Genomic DNA, 17,204 nt, shown 5'->3' on the forward strand with positions numbered 1-17,204 from the left:
TTTGAGATATTCACTTACAGGAATGACTATCTCAGACATAAGCTATGGAAAGGGTCCAATCAACAATAAACATTATCCAAATCCCCTGCTTTAATTCATTACAGGCACTATTTCAGATTCATATGTTTCATTGCATACACATATGTACACAGATGAGATGATATTGGCAGCTCACATATAGGTCTGTACCAAAAACATGAACACTGAATTGCTGCAATGATTGGCTGAAGGAGAGTAATAGAAGTGTGAGATGCTAAAATGTTGCTTATGCTACCAATGTATCAGTCAAGATATGAAAGTGGAAAAAGAATATTCAGTGCTGCTTAGATCGATTAATTCTGACACACACAATCATTCTTACTGGGATATTTGTTAAGGCACACTCACCCGGACTCTACATATAGTGCTCAAAATTGTTTGCATGTTCAATTTATGCGCACAATTTAAAGAACCATAGTTGGGCGTTATCATTTATTGGTGTGAATTGGCAACAATTTGGATTTGTGTGCATCTTAAGCGCTATTCTATAAAGATGCACATGCAAATTTTTTTAGTATGAAACTGAAGAGGGTGTGACCATGGGAGGGGCATGTGTGGGCTATGACAATCACTAAAGAAACGCCCAGTACTATAGAGTTTGGTGGATCCGTGCCTAACTTACGCACAAGGATTTATACCAGGTTTCAGTTGGTATAAATCCTCATGCCCAAAGAGAGGCATGAATCCTGGCGCTACTCATAAGAACAGCCATACTGGGTCAGACCAATGGTCTAACCAGCCCAGTATCTTGCTTTCAGCAGTGACCAATTCAGGTCACAAGTACCTGGCAGAAACCCAAATAGTAGCAACTTTCCATGCTACCAATCCCAGGGCGAGCAGTGGCTTCCCCCATGTCTGTCTCAATAGCAGACTATGGACTTTTCCTCCAGGAACTTGTCCAAATCTTTTTTTTAAACCCAGATATACTAGCTGCCATTACCACATCCTCTGGCAACGAGTTCCAGAGCTTAACTTTTCTATAAACGGTGCCATTTCTAGAATAGCACTCAGCACGCAGTTTTTTGGCACCCAAATTTCGGCGCCATTTTCTGAATCTAGTCCATTGTAACGGTGATGGCGTGCTTTGATAAGCCCCTGGATGTTACTATAAACATACAGAGAAAACAATCAAGAAAAGGTCATACAGTCAGGATACATTTAAAAAACAAAAGACCCAGCTACATGTTCTCATGCAAAAAAACCTAAGTGTCTGACATTTCTAGAGGATACTTAGCACTAAACTGCAATCAAGAATCAGAAATTGAGGTTTGAAAAGTTTTATTGACAGAAATGTTGCAAGATGGAAGGCACGGAAGGGAAGTCATTTAAGAAATATTGAATGAACTGTGGGCACACCACCACTCAACTAGGGGGCAGTAATGAAACAAGAACTACACTGGGGACTATTCAAAGCGATTTCTGGGTGAACTATCCATTGATATTCAATGGTACTTAACTGGACAGTAAAAACGGCCCTGCACTAGTGGCAACAGCTGTTTTTGCCACGTGCCAGGACCTCTTTTACTGCAGCGGGTAAAAAGTCCAAAAAAGAAATGGCTGTGTGGTAAGTTCGCACTTGCCTTAAGGAAGAGAAAGCACTTATGGCCACCCGCTGAGGTGGCGATAAGGGCTCCCACAAATGACGTATGCTGGGGGTAGTTCTGGATTGCCACATGGCAACCCTTTAGTAAAAGGGCCCCTAACTGCTTAAGCTGAAACTGGCAATTCAGTGGGTGGTCTGGGGGTGGTGTTGGCACTTTAACTGGTTATGTGGCGATATTCAGCCCTTAACCAGTTAACGGGACAAACAGGACCGCAAAAATAGCAGATCTATCTTTGGCCAATTTAACTTAAACAGTTAAGGATGAATATCGGCGTTTAACCGGTTAAGTGCCGTCAGTCCGCACATACCTGGATATTGAATGCCAGTGCCCACACATGGCTCAATATCTGGGCATGAAACCAGTGATGGTGACCGCTGCCAACTAAACATTTACCACTTACTTTTTCACAATTATAGGCCTTTATAAAATTACCCCACATTTTACGCCATAATGCCTGGATTCTATAAACGGCAACCAAAGTTGCGCACACAAATCAGCGCACATAGCCGATTTGTGCCGCATAACTTAACTGCTTTAACAAGCCAATCAGCACCAATAACTGGCTGCTTAACGACCAATTATTGGCCTTAATTAGGATTTATGCGCAGATCGTATTCTATAACGATCCCCTCGTAAATCCTAACCTGTGTAAATTGTGTGTGTGTGTGGGGGGGGGGGGGGGGGGGGTAGCTAGGGGCGTTTCAGGGGCATTCCAAAATTTTACGTGTGTAAGGACAGAATTCAGCCGAACTGTGCCTAATTTAGGTGCCGGAATTTACACCTGCTTTTAGCAGGCATAATTGCAGGTGCCTAAAGTTAGGCACAGGTTATGCCCTAAGCCATTGGTTCCCAAACCTGGTCCTGGAGGACCCTAGTAAGTCAGGTTTTCAGGATATCCATACTGAAACCCCCTACCGTTTATAGAACAGCACTGAGCATGTAGAATATTGGTGCTGATTTTTAGGCGTCATTTATAGAATTTACCCCTAAGAGTCTGTGCAGTGACAAGAAAGGTGCCTATCTTTAAGGTGACTCAGGCGTAGGCATGTTCAGGAGGATGGGTGGAACATGGGCACAGATGCACTTTAAGCATGTTGTTGATAAAATATGTGAAATTCATTCAAATTCTCTCATACACCAACATCAACAGTATTTCTATTATTTCAGTACTATATAACTTGCCACCGAGTATGCTAAAATTAGGAAGAAAAAGCCTCAGAGCCCCGTCTCATCCCCTTAATATGACTAAGGGAACCCAAAAGACACTATTAAGTAAGCAGTGCGGGAACACTGATTGATCTGACACCTCTAAACAGCTTTTGGCGAAAAGTTTTGGCCACAGTCGGTGGGGGTCCACAAAGTGTTATTCCTTGAGCGGGTTTTTTTGAAAGCTGGGTGTTTTTTTAAATTTAATTTTAAACTGCAAGAATTGGAGGTTACTAGTTAAATGAAACATTGCACAGCGTTTCAGTGCTGTATTAGGGGGGTTTTATGCCAGTGATTCACTCCATAAGTCTCAACCATTTTAAGAGGATAAGACGGAGCTCTGGGGCTTTTTCCTCCTAGTTTTAGCATACTCTGTGGCAAGTTATATAGTACTGAAGAGAAATACTGTTGATGCTGGAGTATAAGAAGAGAATTTGAATGAGCTTAGTCAAGATCGGGAGGCGGGGCTGGTGGTTGGGAGGTAGGGATAGGGCTGGGCAGATTTATACGGTCTGTGCCAGAGCCGGTGGTGGGAAGCGGGACTGGTGGTTGGGAGGCGGGGATAGTGCTGGACAGACTTGTACGGTCTGTGCCAGAGCCGGTGGTTGGGAGGCAGGGATGGTGGTGGGGAGGTGAGGATAGTGCTGGGCAGACTTATACGGTCTGTGCCTGTGCCAGAGCCGGTGATTGGGAGGTGGGGCTGGTGGTTGGGAGGCGGGGATAGTGCGGGGCAGACTTATACGGTCTGTGCCCTGAAGAGCACAGGTACAAATCAAAGTAGGGTATACACAAAAAGCAGCAAATATGAGTTATCTTGTTGGGCAGACTGGATGGACCGTGCAGGTCTTTTTCTGCCGTCATCTACTATGTTACTATGTTATGTTACTATAGTCTCTTCTGCACTTTGGTTTGTTGCATTTATCGGAAGTAGTATAAAACATGTGCATACCTGTGTACTTTATAAGCAAACATTTACAACCAACTGAAAATGGCTGCAACTTTTTTTGAGCCACAGTTTTCTGTGGGTTTTGTGGGCAGGGACGTATCTGCGTGAGGCCACAGGGGCCTGGACCCCCCTACAAGCCGTCAACCCTCCCCCGCCGTCACCTACCCCTGCCGAGGTCCGCTTCTTCCTGCCTGCCGGTGCCTTTTACTTCAGCTGGCGGGGGACCCCAACCCCCGCCAGCTCAGCCGAGGTCTTGTTTAAGTTTTCTTCCTCATGCTGTGCTGTTTAAAGCTGCATCCCTTCCCTTCCAGTTTTGGACGGAGTCTGACGTCGCAGCACTTTGTACATGCAGGACGTCAACGTGCTGCGACGTCAGCATATTTATTCAAGAGATCAGACTTTTAAAAATTATTTCTTCTAACATTTAGGAGGGGGGAAGTTATTGATGCAAACTAGCATTAAGGGGGTTATTTTACTGTTAACCCAGGTTATTAATAACTAGCGAGCCCGTTCACTACAGTGTGTTAAGTTTTGCTGTTAACGTGGCTTAACGTGATTTTTTTTCCTCTTGATTACAGCAAATGTAACACAGCAAATTTTTTTTCACATTTTTATTTTACAGGTTTAGTACTAATATTGTCATTAGTCTATGGTACCTCTCTAGAGTTAATGCAGGAGTACTTACTGCCTCCCGTTTAGGAGGTGCTAAGTACTCACGTAAAAAAAAAAAGCACTAAGCACTATTCTGAAAATGGTGCTCAAAGTTGGCCGCTATTTATCGAATAGTGCTTAGCGCAGGGACATAAGTACATAAGTAATGCCACACTGGGAAAAGACCAAAGGTCCATCGAGCCCAGCATCCTGTCCACGACAGCGGCCAATCCAGGCCAAGGGCACCTGGTGAGCTTCCCAAACGTACAAACATTTTATAGATGTTATTCCTGGAATTGTGGATTCTTCCCAAGTCAATTTAGTAGTGGTTTATGGACTTGTCCTTTAGGAAACAGTCTAACCCCTTTTTAAACTCTGCCTTCACCACGTTCTCCGGCAACGAATTCCAGAGTTTAATTATGCGTTGGGTGAAGAAAAGATTTCTGATTTGTTTTAAATTTACTATACTGTAGTTTCATCGCATGCCCAATTTTAAGCACGAGGATTTACACCAACTGAAACCTGGTGTAAATCTTCGTACCTAAATTAGGCGTGGATCTGTGTTATAGTAGGCGCAAATTCTAGGAATGCCCCTGTTCCGCCATCCCTCCCATGGCCATGCCTCCTATTTGGATCTGTGCATAAAAATTTGAATGCGCAGCTTTATAGAATACCGACTACAAATTGCACACATAAATTCAAACTGATGCCAATTAGCACCAAAATTGTTACTGCCTAATTATTGGTGCTAATTGACTTGTTCGATTAAATTGCGCTTGCAAATTGAGTGCATGCCCATATTTACACACGCAATATTGAGCACTATTTAGAAAATTAGGGTGTTAGTGTGCATTAAGTAAAATGTGCTAGCCGGCTAACACCTCCATGCCCACTCTCTGCCCATATTATGCCTCCTCCCAAAAATATTTTTGAAAATTCACTAACTCACTGTTTAGCACATGGAAACAGGACAATACTGCAAAATGCTTTGATGTGCTTGTGCATTAGCCTGTTTTCATGTGCTAATCGCGCATTAAGGACTTAACACCCTTTAGTAAAAGAGTCCTTAGGTCTCATTGCATAAAATGGGACCTGTGCTAAAAATAGCACAATCTACTGGTAAAACAACCACCTTGATAACTTCCCTCCTTTATTTTTTCAAATTTTACCTTTACTACTTCCTTTCTTTCCTGTAACCTGTCTTTTCCCTTCTACAATTACTATAGGGAAAGGGAAATGGGACTTGATATACCACCTTTCTGTGGTTTTTGCAACTACATTCAAAGAGGTTTACAAAGTATATACAGATACTTATTTGTACCTGGGGCAATGGAGGATTAAGTGACTTCCCCAGAGTCACAAGCAGTTGCAGTGGGAATCAAACCCAGTTCCCCAGGATCAAAAGTCTGCTGCACTAACCACTAGGCTACTCCTCCACTCCACTATAGTACTATTAGACAGGTACGTCCTTTTTTTCTCTCCCCTGCCTTTCATTCCAATCCTATTTTTCTGCCCTTTTTTCATTGTTCCATTGTTGCTCTTTGCCACAGTCTTCCCTTTCTTCCTTATCTCTCATTTTCTTGCTCTCCACTTGCTCTTACTTCCCTACAGCCTCTTTCTTCTTTCCCTCCCAGTTTTCTGTCCTACCTTTAGTTCCTCAAAGTTTTCTCCTCCTTCACCGTTTCCCACCTCCTCAGTTTGCTCTGGCCAGACTCTGATGACCCCTACCAGCAACAGTGGCTAATTCCCATGATACTAGGGGTGGGAGGGAAACATTACAGAAGGGGCAGTTGGAGGGCAAAGAGGTGGCCAAGGGGCAGCAATGGTCCAGAGCGGTGTCAAAGATATGGTACAACCCTGCCTGCAATTAGCAGCAGTGGGGTGCCAGCCTCCATCACTAGTTCAGGTTAGAATGAAGCAGGGCCATCAAGAAGTGTGGGGGGGGGGGGGGGGGGAAGATTCCCCGGGCCCAACCTCCAAGGGAGCCTGTCGCCAGCAAGGCTTCTGGAGGCAAGAAGAAAGTTCTGCTCCCTCGGTTTGTCTCTCTCCTGCTCCTGAGTGTTGGGTCCCGGCACACAGGAGCAGGAGAGTGACATACTGAGGAAGGAACAGACGCAGGAAGGTAAGGGGGCGGCATCGGCTGTGGCCCAAGCGGGGGGAGGGGGGTGTGGTGGCCCTGCCTGGGCCTGGCTCTGTCTCTCAGTGGCCCTGGAATGAAGTCAGCCCACCCAAACCATAACCAACACCATTTGCAAGGAGTATTCAACCTCCAATGAACAGCATCGAGATGGAGCGAAGTGTAGGAAGACAGAGAGCTGACCCAGCACCACAATGTCAGAAGAGAGGCAAAGCATCAGTCCAAAACAGCAAGGGAGGGAAGGAAGAATGTGGGTTTGTTGCCTACAACCAGTAGCAAAGGAAGAAGAAAGAAGGGTGAGAGTTCAACTCATGACCAATAATTTAAGTTAGGTGACTGGGAGGCAGCCTGCAATGGGGGTAGTGCATGAAAAATCTCTCTCATCAATATTCATTGTGGATATCCTTCAAACCCACTGACTGAATGTCTCCCAAAATAGAAAGGCAGAGGGAGGCTGTGTCCATGGGTGTTTAAAGTTGCATTAATTCAAAATTTCAGGGATGTTCAGCAGAAAACTGTGTAATGATGCAGACTCCAGTGTCCTTGATGTAACGTTAAAGATTACTTGTTGGAAAATGTCATAGTTAGGTCATGCAAGCTCCCAGTGATATGGTTTCTCAGCTTACAAATTCATAACAGAATCAATACAAAATTTACCATTTGCAGGCTCATATTATTATAAGTATTTTGAAATTCCCTTAAATTTATAATGAAAAAGTTAAAACTGAAAAGAAGCAGGTCACTCAACAGGTATATTATATAACAAAATTAGTTAAAAAAGGAAAAAACAAAGTCAGAATCTATAAATGTTTTTTTTCATGTCTAAAATAAATATATTTCTCAAGAATCTGGAACCCTATTTTCCCTATGAGCAAACTACAAAGCACCCTGGGATGTGAATGCCCTACTCTTGTGCTGGTCTGGTCCATTTTTATTCCTCCACAGGAAACCACACTGCCCAGACCATGAACAGCCAAAGGAACCAGTAATGCAATTGGCTGGATGCCCTCTGTTACGGATATGAATGGAAACATTTTTCAGTTCATTGACAGGCCACTTTCAGGTGTTTTGGATGATCTTTGGACTTATTTTTTCAGTTTGTTTCAGAAAATAATATATGTAAAATCTAACTACATAAGAACAGCCATGCTGGGACAAAAGAAACACAAATAGTAGCAACATGCCATGCTACCAATCCCAGATCAAGCAGTGGCTTCCCCATGTCTATCTCAATAACAGACTATGGACTTTTCCTCCAGGAACTTGTCCAAACCTTTTTAAAACCCAGATACACTAACCATTGTTAGCACATCTACCAGCAACGAGTTTTAGAGCTTAACTATTCATTGAGTGAAAAAATATTTCCTCCTATTTGTTTTAAAAGTATTTCCATGTAATTTCACCCAGTGTCCCTCTGGTCTTTGAACTTTTTGAAACAGTAAAAATTGATTCACTTCCACACCACAGATTTTGTAGACCATCCCCTTTATTATTCTGGTCACTTTTCTTTGAACCTTTTCTAATTCTGCTATATCTTGTTTGAGATATGGCTTATTAACAGGAAGATTAAATAACACAACATATTAGAACAATATTCATTTAACAGCAGAATTGCAACTACATGAACCTTTTCTAATTCTGCTATATCTTGTTTGAGATATGGCTTTTTAACAGGAAGCTTAAATAACACAACATATTAGAACAATATTCATTTAACAGCAGAACTGCAATTGCCCTGGTTTAATGTTATTTCCTTGATTTCTCTCTTTTTTTAAATCTGAACATTTTTTCTGTTTTATAAGAGCAATTACACACGCACATGTGTTCAGTGACGTGATAAACAGAATTTCTTGAGTGCTGTGTTAACTGGACGCCTCGTCCACTGTTACTATGTACTTTATGGACAATAAGAAAACATACTCAAGTGCTTGTGAGATAAACACACTCACATCACGTACCCCTGCACACCAAAGAGCCTTACAAATGCATGCAGTACTTGACAGGTGAGGGAGGGGAAAGAGGGATGTAGCATTGTCTGACAGGTTTTTTAATTCTGATGAATACTGACCCCCAGATTCTACATACAGGGGTGAATTCTATATATGACACCAAAAAGCGCTATTCTATAAGCCGTGCTTAAAGTTAGGCACAGTTTACAGAGTAGCGCTTAGGCACTGAGGTCTTGTGTAAATTTAGGTTCCGCCATTTGCGCCAATGAAAACGAGGATCAAATAACTGTGCTTAAGTTTACGTGCGATGCCCCAATTATGCATGTACCTCAAAACCACGCCTACACTCCACCCTGAAATGGCCATGACCCTCCTATTTCCTTGCCCCCTTTTTTTAGGCCACACGTACAATTTAGGCACTGATCCTGTGCCTACATTTATGCCCATAAATACCTACTAAATCTAATCAGTGCCAATAATTGCCAACTTTTATGTTACAGATCCCATTGCAGTGTATTCTGCAGGAAAATAAGTAGTCAGATATCACACTGAAAATCAGGAATGGCCTACTGTATGCCTAATGGGATGTGACTCCAGTTTTGGAGGCAACACCACACTCCTTATTTTGTGGTGTCACACACTGCTAAAAAGATTGCACTGCTCTCTGATTAACTGGGGTCAGCAAGATATTGCTACCTGCAGACAGTCTGTGCATAGTGGTCCTTGTCTTTCTCTAGGACAACACACATGGAACCAACACGGGGATGGCAAAATGTTAGGAAAAAAAGAGGGTGGAGCTTAGGGGGTTACATCATTACAGCCCTACATGAGTGTATCTCTTGGTCACTATGACTGGGAACCAGGAAGGGAAGAGGGCAGAAGAACGTCTGCAAAGGGTGGGGAGAGGAGAGACAGCCCTGCAAGACTGCAGAACCTCTTCTTCTGAGGTGCAAGGAATGCCACTCTCCAGGAGGCTTTAGACTGGACAGAAGGCCTCATATTTTTAAACATCTAGAAACATTCACTTCCTGTCCAGTTCCCAAACTGAACCTCATCATCCCCTATAAATAGTGCTTTCCTATTGATTAATACCGGGGAGGAGGTGCTGTAGTAATCAGGGTGTGTGCCCTGCATTCCCTAATTTTCTAACAATGATGGGGTATGTTTTATCTCCCCTCCCCTCCCTCTCCTATCTGGCATCATTTAAACACTCTCAACATAATTCATGGGGAAAAACCCACACTGCCCGTCCTGCTTGCGTCCGCACCACCAGGCATTGTCGCACTTCTCCAACACTGTGATGATGTCACCGCGTTCCAGCGAGAGCTTCGAGTCGTCTTCTGGAGGATTTAAAAGGCAAAGATTATCAGGAAGTAAAATCATGTGAGAGAAGAACGTGAACACAAGTTTCTATCAGTACTGGAGGGCATGTATACATGGAAATATAAATCCAGGTGCCAAAGCAGTGGAGGGTAAACCTTGTCAATCAATGCAATGTGCTGGATCATAGGGTAACAGAGGTTCAAAGGCTTTCTCGCTCTTTTTTTTTTTTTAAGTTAGGATTTCCAAGATATTATGCAAAGAATAAATAAAGAAAAGAGAGCTATTTCGTTCACACCACCACAAAGAAATAAACTCCTCACATAATCTTTTAGGGATGGGAACCAGATAATTCACAAAATGAAGGGAGGAGATGTCAGAGAACAAACATATAGGAAAGAGTAAGAAAGAAATAATCTGGTCTACTTCAGCAAGAGTAACAATTCAAACCACCATTCAGCCACGTCCATTAGGAATCTTAGACCCTTGGACAACTGTAACCCCCCCCCCCCTTCCCCCAACTTATGTATATTTGCTGGTCCTTCCTTACATATTTGAATAAAAAAAAAAAAAAGAAGATAAACCAGAAGAAATAGCTACAGAACAGACTGAAATCACCCTAAGAGATGCTAAAAAGACTAATTTCCTTTAGGTTTTGGTTCTTTTTCAAATACAATTTCTAGAGCTTATTAGATTCCTGGGTTGTTAAAAAATTCAGTAGTACAAGGGGAAAACTCTTTCTTCTAGATTTTGGGGCCCTTTTACTAAGCTGTGTTAAGCAGTTGACTTGGCTTTTACAGTGCGGTAGTCGACATCATGAACCCACGCTAATGCGGCTAGTACAGTAAAAATTCCATGTTAGCTGCCTAACACAGGAGGCAGGAGTTGGGCGTCACTTGGGCTGGCAGAGGAGTGGCTGGCTGTGACAGCTAGTGTGTGGGTCCATATCTGGCACTAGCTGTCACAACTGCTGATAGCGCAACTCAACTTAATGCCACAGATCAAACGAAGTTTGGTGCTCCTATTGCCTTCTCCCACATTCCATTCTTCCCTGACAGCCTCAATGACAGCACTAGGCCTTCTCAACACCCCCGATGTCAGCACTGAACCTCCCAGACACCCTCAATGACAATATTTGGCTAAGCCCCTCCATGAACTTGTCCTGCCCACACGTACCAACAGAAACCCTCCTCACAACTCCCCCAGTGCATACCCGGAGGTGGTTGGTGGTAGAGTCATGGGCTGGGATGGAAGCGTCTCCCCTCTGCTTCCAAACTGTCTGGTTCAAGGAAACAACATGGCCAACATGACCCCTAGCAATAATCTCACTTAAAGATGTACCATGAGACTAATATTAGGTGACATGGTGGCCATTTTGTTTCCCAGAACTGGACAGGGTGGGAGTGGAAGGTTACCTTCTCCTGTCCTAACCCACAACACCACAACTAATCACTTCCCAGGGGTGTTGGGGGGCAGGGTTTCCATTGGCATATATAGGTGGGGCTTGGTTCAGGGAGGGGCTTAGTCAAATGTTGTCATTGGGGGTGGTGGGAGGTTTAGCCTTGCCATTTGGGGTATTGGTTGAAAGGGGGGATCAGATGGGGGGGGGAGAACCGCTGCAGCAAACCTGAGGAACAATATTTATATCTGCTTGGGCTGGCACCATGTTATCTGCACGGAAGATGGTATCTGTGCTATCTGGCACTGCATTATCATGGTGCTGTGTGGCATATGCCCTGTGCAGTAAATGCAAGGCAGATGCTGTGCCACCCCCTGCATTTGCCATACAGGCTTTGCACTTACTGTATGTTAATTATTGCTGTTAATGCATGGAAAGTGCAAATCCTACTGCATTTTAGTAAAACAGCCTCTTCATTTTACACAACTGCTGGAAACCTGGCCAAAGAGGCTTCTATTAACCTCATATCAAGACATGATTGTGAAGCTTTTATTTATTTTAGGAATAAACATGTTGCTTTTCACGGTTTAAAAATTAATGTTTTTCTGGACCCTTCTCTTGCTACCCAAACGATTAAGAAGGAATTCCTTAATACTGCATTTTAGATATGGTGAACAATGTCAAGAGTTGAGATGAGCATTGAGAGGCTGAGATTATCTCCAACATACCCTGACACAGGGGTGAGGTTCACTGCTGTCATGATATGCACAAAATTAACTTGTGTGGAGACATTATCCTGAGGGAACTCCTCACAGTGGACTTCTTAAGACTCACTTGCTTCTAGCATATTTCCCAACCCAGATTAAACTATTGGCTTGCACGTGTCTCTGTAAACGTCATTACTTTTCTAACAAGGCCTCAAAGCAGGTAAGACACATCAGCATATACTCTATGCCAGCATTTCCCAAGTCCAGTCCTGGACTACCCTTGCCAGTCAGGTTTCAGCATATCTACAATGAATACGCATCAATTTGATTTGCATACACTGCCTCTATTATATGCAAATCTTTTTCATGCATACTCATTGGGGATATCCTGAAAACCTGACTGACATGGGGTACTCCAGGACCGGACCTGGGAAACACTGGTCCATGCTACACCTGTGCACCTATGTGCCTTTAAAAAATTGCTTCCTTAAAGGTAGTCTTCTGTTGATCTCCGGAAGTGGCAGCATTCACATTTATGCTCCCTGTGGCGCAGTCCGAAGCTTTCCCTCTGACCCGTTTTGCCCATGCAGAAACAGGAAGGGATGTCATAGGAAGCGGAACAGACCAGACTACTCATTAATGAATTAATCACAGAGTTAACTGCAATTAACTTGCAGCCCTAGGGCTCTATTTATTATTTACTGTTCATATTCCTATGGGTGTCTCTAGCGTTTAGCGTGAACTAATTTTTAGCGCACTAAGAACACTAGCGCACCTATAGCACAGCTTAGTAAACAGGCCCCTAGTGTGTAAGTACACTTACCCACAAAAGTGCTGCTATTCTGTACATTCATGTACCCAAGTGGCATGCAAATGAAGGTACTCCTTCAAGAATATAAGTCTTCTACCCATGGATTTTCAATGGCATTACCTGAAAAGTGCTAGTGAAACTCCTCTAACCACTGTGGCACTTTACAGATAGTATAGGAAGAGGTAGGGTGCGGCAACATTGGAATAACTATACATATAGAAGCAATATTCATATGTACAGCAATTCATTGAACCATAAGTACAAATATGGTGCAAAAAAGCAGTCCTACTAATTCATAATCCCAACAATTGTCCACAAGATATCGTAGAGTGGTCGATGATCATCAGTTAAAACAGGGGCTGTTTGGTTTAGTCAGAGAGAAAGGGTACTATTGAAAAACCCAGTTGTTGCAGATGTGGAAATAAGGCCAAGTGGACTGGTAAGGAATTGAGGAATTCTACTGGTTGAGCATTTGAATTTTCAACTTCAGATCTCTGAATGCTTCAGTCAGTTTTCAGCAGTTTGTGCCAAATTTGCCTTCGTCTTACCTCATTCTTGTCTAAAGAGACTTCAATTATTAAAGAATACCATAGCAAAGTTAGCTTTTGGAGTGCAAACAAACAACTCTGCCTTTGAGATTATTGCACTGGCCTCCTATTAAGGCTCAGGTTGTTGTTAAAATTTTGTTTTTTGTTTTTGTTTGTTGAGGAGAACTTTGGCAGAACTGCTGGTGTGGTATGTACCAAAACAGCAGATGAGAGGAGAGATTAGTTAGTACTAGGAGGTCAATGTTTAGGTACTATGGCCTAGTTTTATGGAATTCATTACCTTTGGAACGGAATATGGAGACACACTATTCGAGGTATCGTAAATTAGTAACAGCTTGGTTGCTCCAAAAGTATTTGTGAGGGGTGGGTGTTTTTATGGGGTAGGTGGATAGATCTGTGATGAATAGAGTATATTTGTGGTTTTATTTCTGTTTGGGTCAATATTCAGCCTGTATATTTTAAAACACCAGCTGCTGTGACATTTTTATACCCAGGTATTCAGTACTGGACTGTATCTCGATACCGGCGACCAACATCTGGGCATAATCTAGCTACTGGCACATATTTGCATACCAGTGATATTCAGTTAAAGTTAGTACAGCCTTCTTGCTATCCTAACTTTATTGGATAGTTACCACTAACTAACTCCCAGCTCCTCCGCAGCACTGGTCAGATAGTGCTGAGGCGGTTTGATCAGATTTTCAGCAGCAGTATCCACGCAAGTGCTGCTGAAAATCTGGGTATGATCCAATGAGTGGGAGAACTGCTCTTACCTGGAGACATGCCTCTGAATATTGGTCATCTTGATTATACATTTTTTTATTGCGTGCTTTTTTTAAATTGTAACTATCTTGATATTATTGAATGTGAGTTGAGGAATGACAAAGTACTAGGAAAACTGCTTTATTGTATGTATTGCTGCTTAATATTCCTGCTACACATATAAACAGCGGCCTACCTATATACTGGCACCAAAAATATATATAAATGCAATACCTGATTTTACTACATTTTTTAAAGCACCAGTTGCAACATTAAAAAAAATGATTGCTGTCACTGCTGAAAATTGACAAATGTTTTCTGAGTGTCTACTTTTAATATACATGTGCACTGGGACAATTTTATAAGTAAAATAAGTTATACATCTTCAAGTTGTTTATAAAATTACTCTCTATATCTTAGTGCATGCTTTTTACAATAATTAACAGCAGAACAGCTGAGTGGTAACAGCACATTTCTTATACCATACATTGTTTTTGCCTGCATTCTTTATAAGTGTGTTCCACTGTGGTAGCCATATTTTTACTTCAGGTTTTTTGTTTGTTTGAACCAGCAGCTTCCTTCAGCTCCCTGAGGTTGCCAGCTCAATCAAAATTGGTCTCTATTGGGGCAACAGTGCCATAAGCCCTCATTTTCAACTGCATAGAGTGTTTTCACATTTTTAACCCTCAACTCCTCTCATCTAGCCTAGGCTTTGTAATGATAATCCTAGGCCAGGAGCCACAGATTCTACCAATGTGGTATGTATCAGTCTAACCATAAGATAACTCTATTATGCGATGACTAGAACCCCTTCCACCATCCCAGAGGTTGTGAATGCTGCCTTTACAAAATCCTTAGCCTCAGCATGATGGGGAGAAGAAGCTAAGTTTAGGAACTTTACATTGGTCTCTCTACAGAAGTGCACTGCCACTGAGCACTGAGTAAGCCCTACTCTGTGCTTTTTCTTAAATTCAGGGATATTAGGAGGTGAAGACGGTGGTTCTGAAGAATGACAGTTCACTCCAGAATTTCAAAATGGCTGAAATATAAGACAGGAGGATGAGAGAAGAAACAGAATATATCAGGTACATACAGGTGGATAGGAGGAAGAGGCCCTTACCAGCATTGTAATCCTGAAGAACTCGTACACACAGTTTGGGAAGGGAGCCTGTCTCAAGCTGCAAGAAGAAAAGAAACCATTAGATGTGATACTTGTAGGCATAGTTCTGACTTTCCTGTGAATCTGTGATCGAAGCAGCTGGGAATCATGGGAACTCAACCTTTCAGCTGGGTCTGCTGCATTTTTCTAATTTTTTAGCACACACAGTCTGCTGCTTTAAAAAACAAAACAACAAGAACAAAAAACTAACACACTGACATGGTCCACTGCATTAAGTAAGTATTGCCATACTGGGACAGACCAAAGGTTCCATCAAGCCCAGCATCCTGTTTCCAACTGTGGCCAACCAAGTTACAAGTATCTGGCAAGATCCCACACACAACAACACAATACATTTTATGCTGCTTATCCTAGAAATAAGCAGTGGATTTTTCCCAAGTTCATTTTAATAATTGCTTATGGACTTATCTTTTAGGAAGTTATCCGAATCTTTTTTAAACCCCTCTAACTGCTTTTACTACATTCTCTGGCAACGAATTCCAGAGTTTAATTACACATTGACTGAAGAAATATTTTCTCTGATTTGTTTTAAATTTACTATTTTGTAGCTTCATTGCATGCCCCCTACTCCTAGTATTTTTGGAAAGAGTAAACAAGTGATTCACGTCTACCTATTCCACTCCACTCATTATTTTATAGACCTCTATCATATCTCCTCTAAGCCGTCTTTTCTCCAAGCTGAACAGCCCTAGCCGCTTTAGCCTTTCCTCATTTTTGTCGCCCTTCTCTGTACCTTTTCTAATTCCACTATATCTTTTTTGAGATGCGGTGACCAGAATTGCACACAATATTTGAGGTGCGGTCGCACCACTGAGCGATACAAAGACATTATAACATCCTCATTTTTGGTTTCCATTACTTTCCAAATAATACCTAACATTCTTTTTGCTTTCTTAGCCGCCGCCACACACTGAGCAGAGGGTTTCAACGTATCATCAATGATGACGCCTAGATCCCTTTCCTGGTCGGTGACTCCTAATGTGGAACCTTACATTACGTAGCTATAGTTCGGGTTCCTCTTTCCCACATGCATCACTTTCCATCTCTCTTATGCAGTGTGATGCTTTATCATTTTTCAAATTCTCTCTTCTTTTCCCCATGCCTCAGCCCAGCTGCATGTTTCTTCATTCCCTACCAGGAGTCACCACTGCTATTTCAACCCCTCTCCTCTGAGTCAAACTGACACTTATCTATATGAATCCATATGGAATGAAATATGCTGCTGGGGGCAGCCATTGACTGTAGAAAGATGTTAAAAGTGGAAACAGGAACAAAGGGAGAAAAGGGTCAGAATGCAGACACGGGAAACAGTAGGAAAATGAGGGTGGGAGTGGGAAAAGCGGGCACAGGAGGATGAAAGTGGAGAAGGTAGAGTTAAGAGTAAGGCAGGATGAGGTGGGAATAAAATGGATTTGAGAAGGAAGGTGAGTGCAGGGGAGGGTAAAAATGGAGAAAGGAGGGTGGGAGTGGTAAGGGGAAAATGATGAAAAAAGGATGAAAACAGAGAAGGAAATGAAGTCAGGAAGGGAGAGTAAGAATGGGGGGTGCGAAATCAAGTAAGAGCGATTATGGAAACAAGAAGTCGTATTGGAGGGCATGCTTCCCAAATGCACTCCTGAAAGCAGAATTCTACCATATTAAGAGGCCACTTGGACTAGTATGGCTAGTGACCTCAATCTCCCACACTGTTCTTATGGTCTGAATCTCTATGTCAAGATGCCACAAATGGGCAAGAGGAGAAGGGCAAGGAAACAGCAAAGCAAGAACAGCACTAATGCAGGAAATGTCCAAAGTAATATGTTTAATAAATAACTTTAGAGTAGGTAATAAAACCCAACATGGCCATGTTTTGCCGTAGGCTGCATCATGGGTGAAAACACACTAAAATACAAAACAGAAATATCACATAATGTAGCACCCCCCCACCCAAATAATGAATGTATCA

The 17,204-nt window shown here is 42.5% G+C and overlaps 1 protein-coding gene across 2 annotated transcripts in view; it reads right to left on the reverse strand.

The window, feature by feature from the left end:
- Window positions 1-7,821: 7,821 nt before the first annotated feature.
- Window positions 7,822-17,204, reverse strand: part of LOC115461225 (drebrin-like protein A) — a 212,628-nt gene continuing 203,245 nt past the window's right edge. Inside the window, exons 13-15 of one of the 2 annotated variants that reach the window (XR_003940673.1) lie at window positions 15,200-15,257; window positions 8,211-9,872; window positions 7,822-8,097 (exon numbers count right to left, since the gene is read on the reverse strand). Coding sequence is in view for 1 of the 2 variants with exons in the window: in XM_030190909.1 (XP_030046769.1) it covers window positions 9,736-9,872; window positions 15,200-15,257 (195 nt within the window). In the remaining variant the exon portion in view is untranslated. Of the gene's footprint in view, window positions 9,873-15,199; window positions 15,258-17,204 lie in introns of both variants that reach the window. The other variant, XM_030190909.1, reaches the window with a different exon arrangement.

This window comes from Microcaecilia unicolor, chromosome 2, assembly GCF_901765095.1.
Source record: "Microcaecilia unicolor chromosome 2, aMicUni1.1, whole genome shotgun sequence".
In the NCBI taxonomy this organism is placed as follows: domain Eukaryota; kingdom Metazoa; phylum Chordata; class Amphibia; order Gymnophiona; family Siphonopidae; genus Microcaecilia; species Microcaecilia unicolor.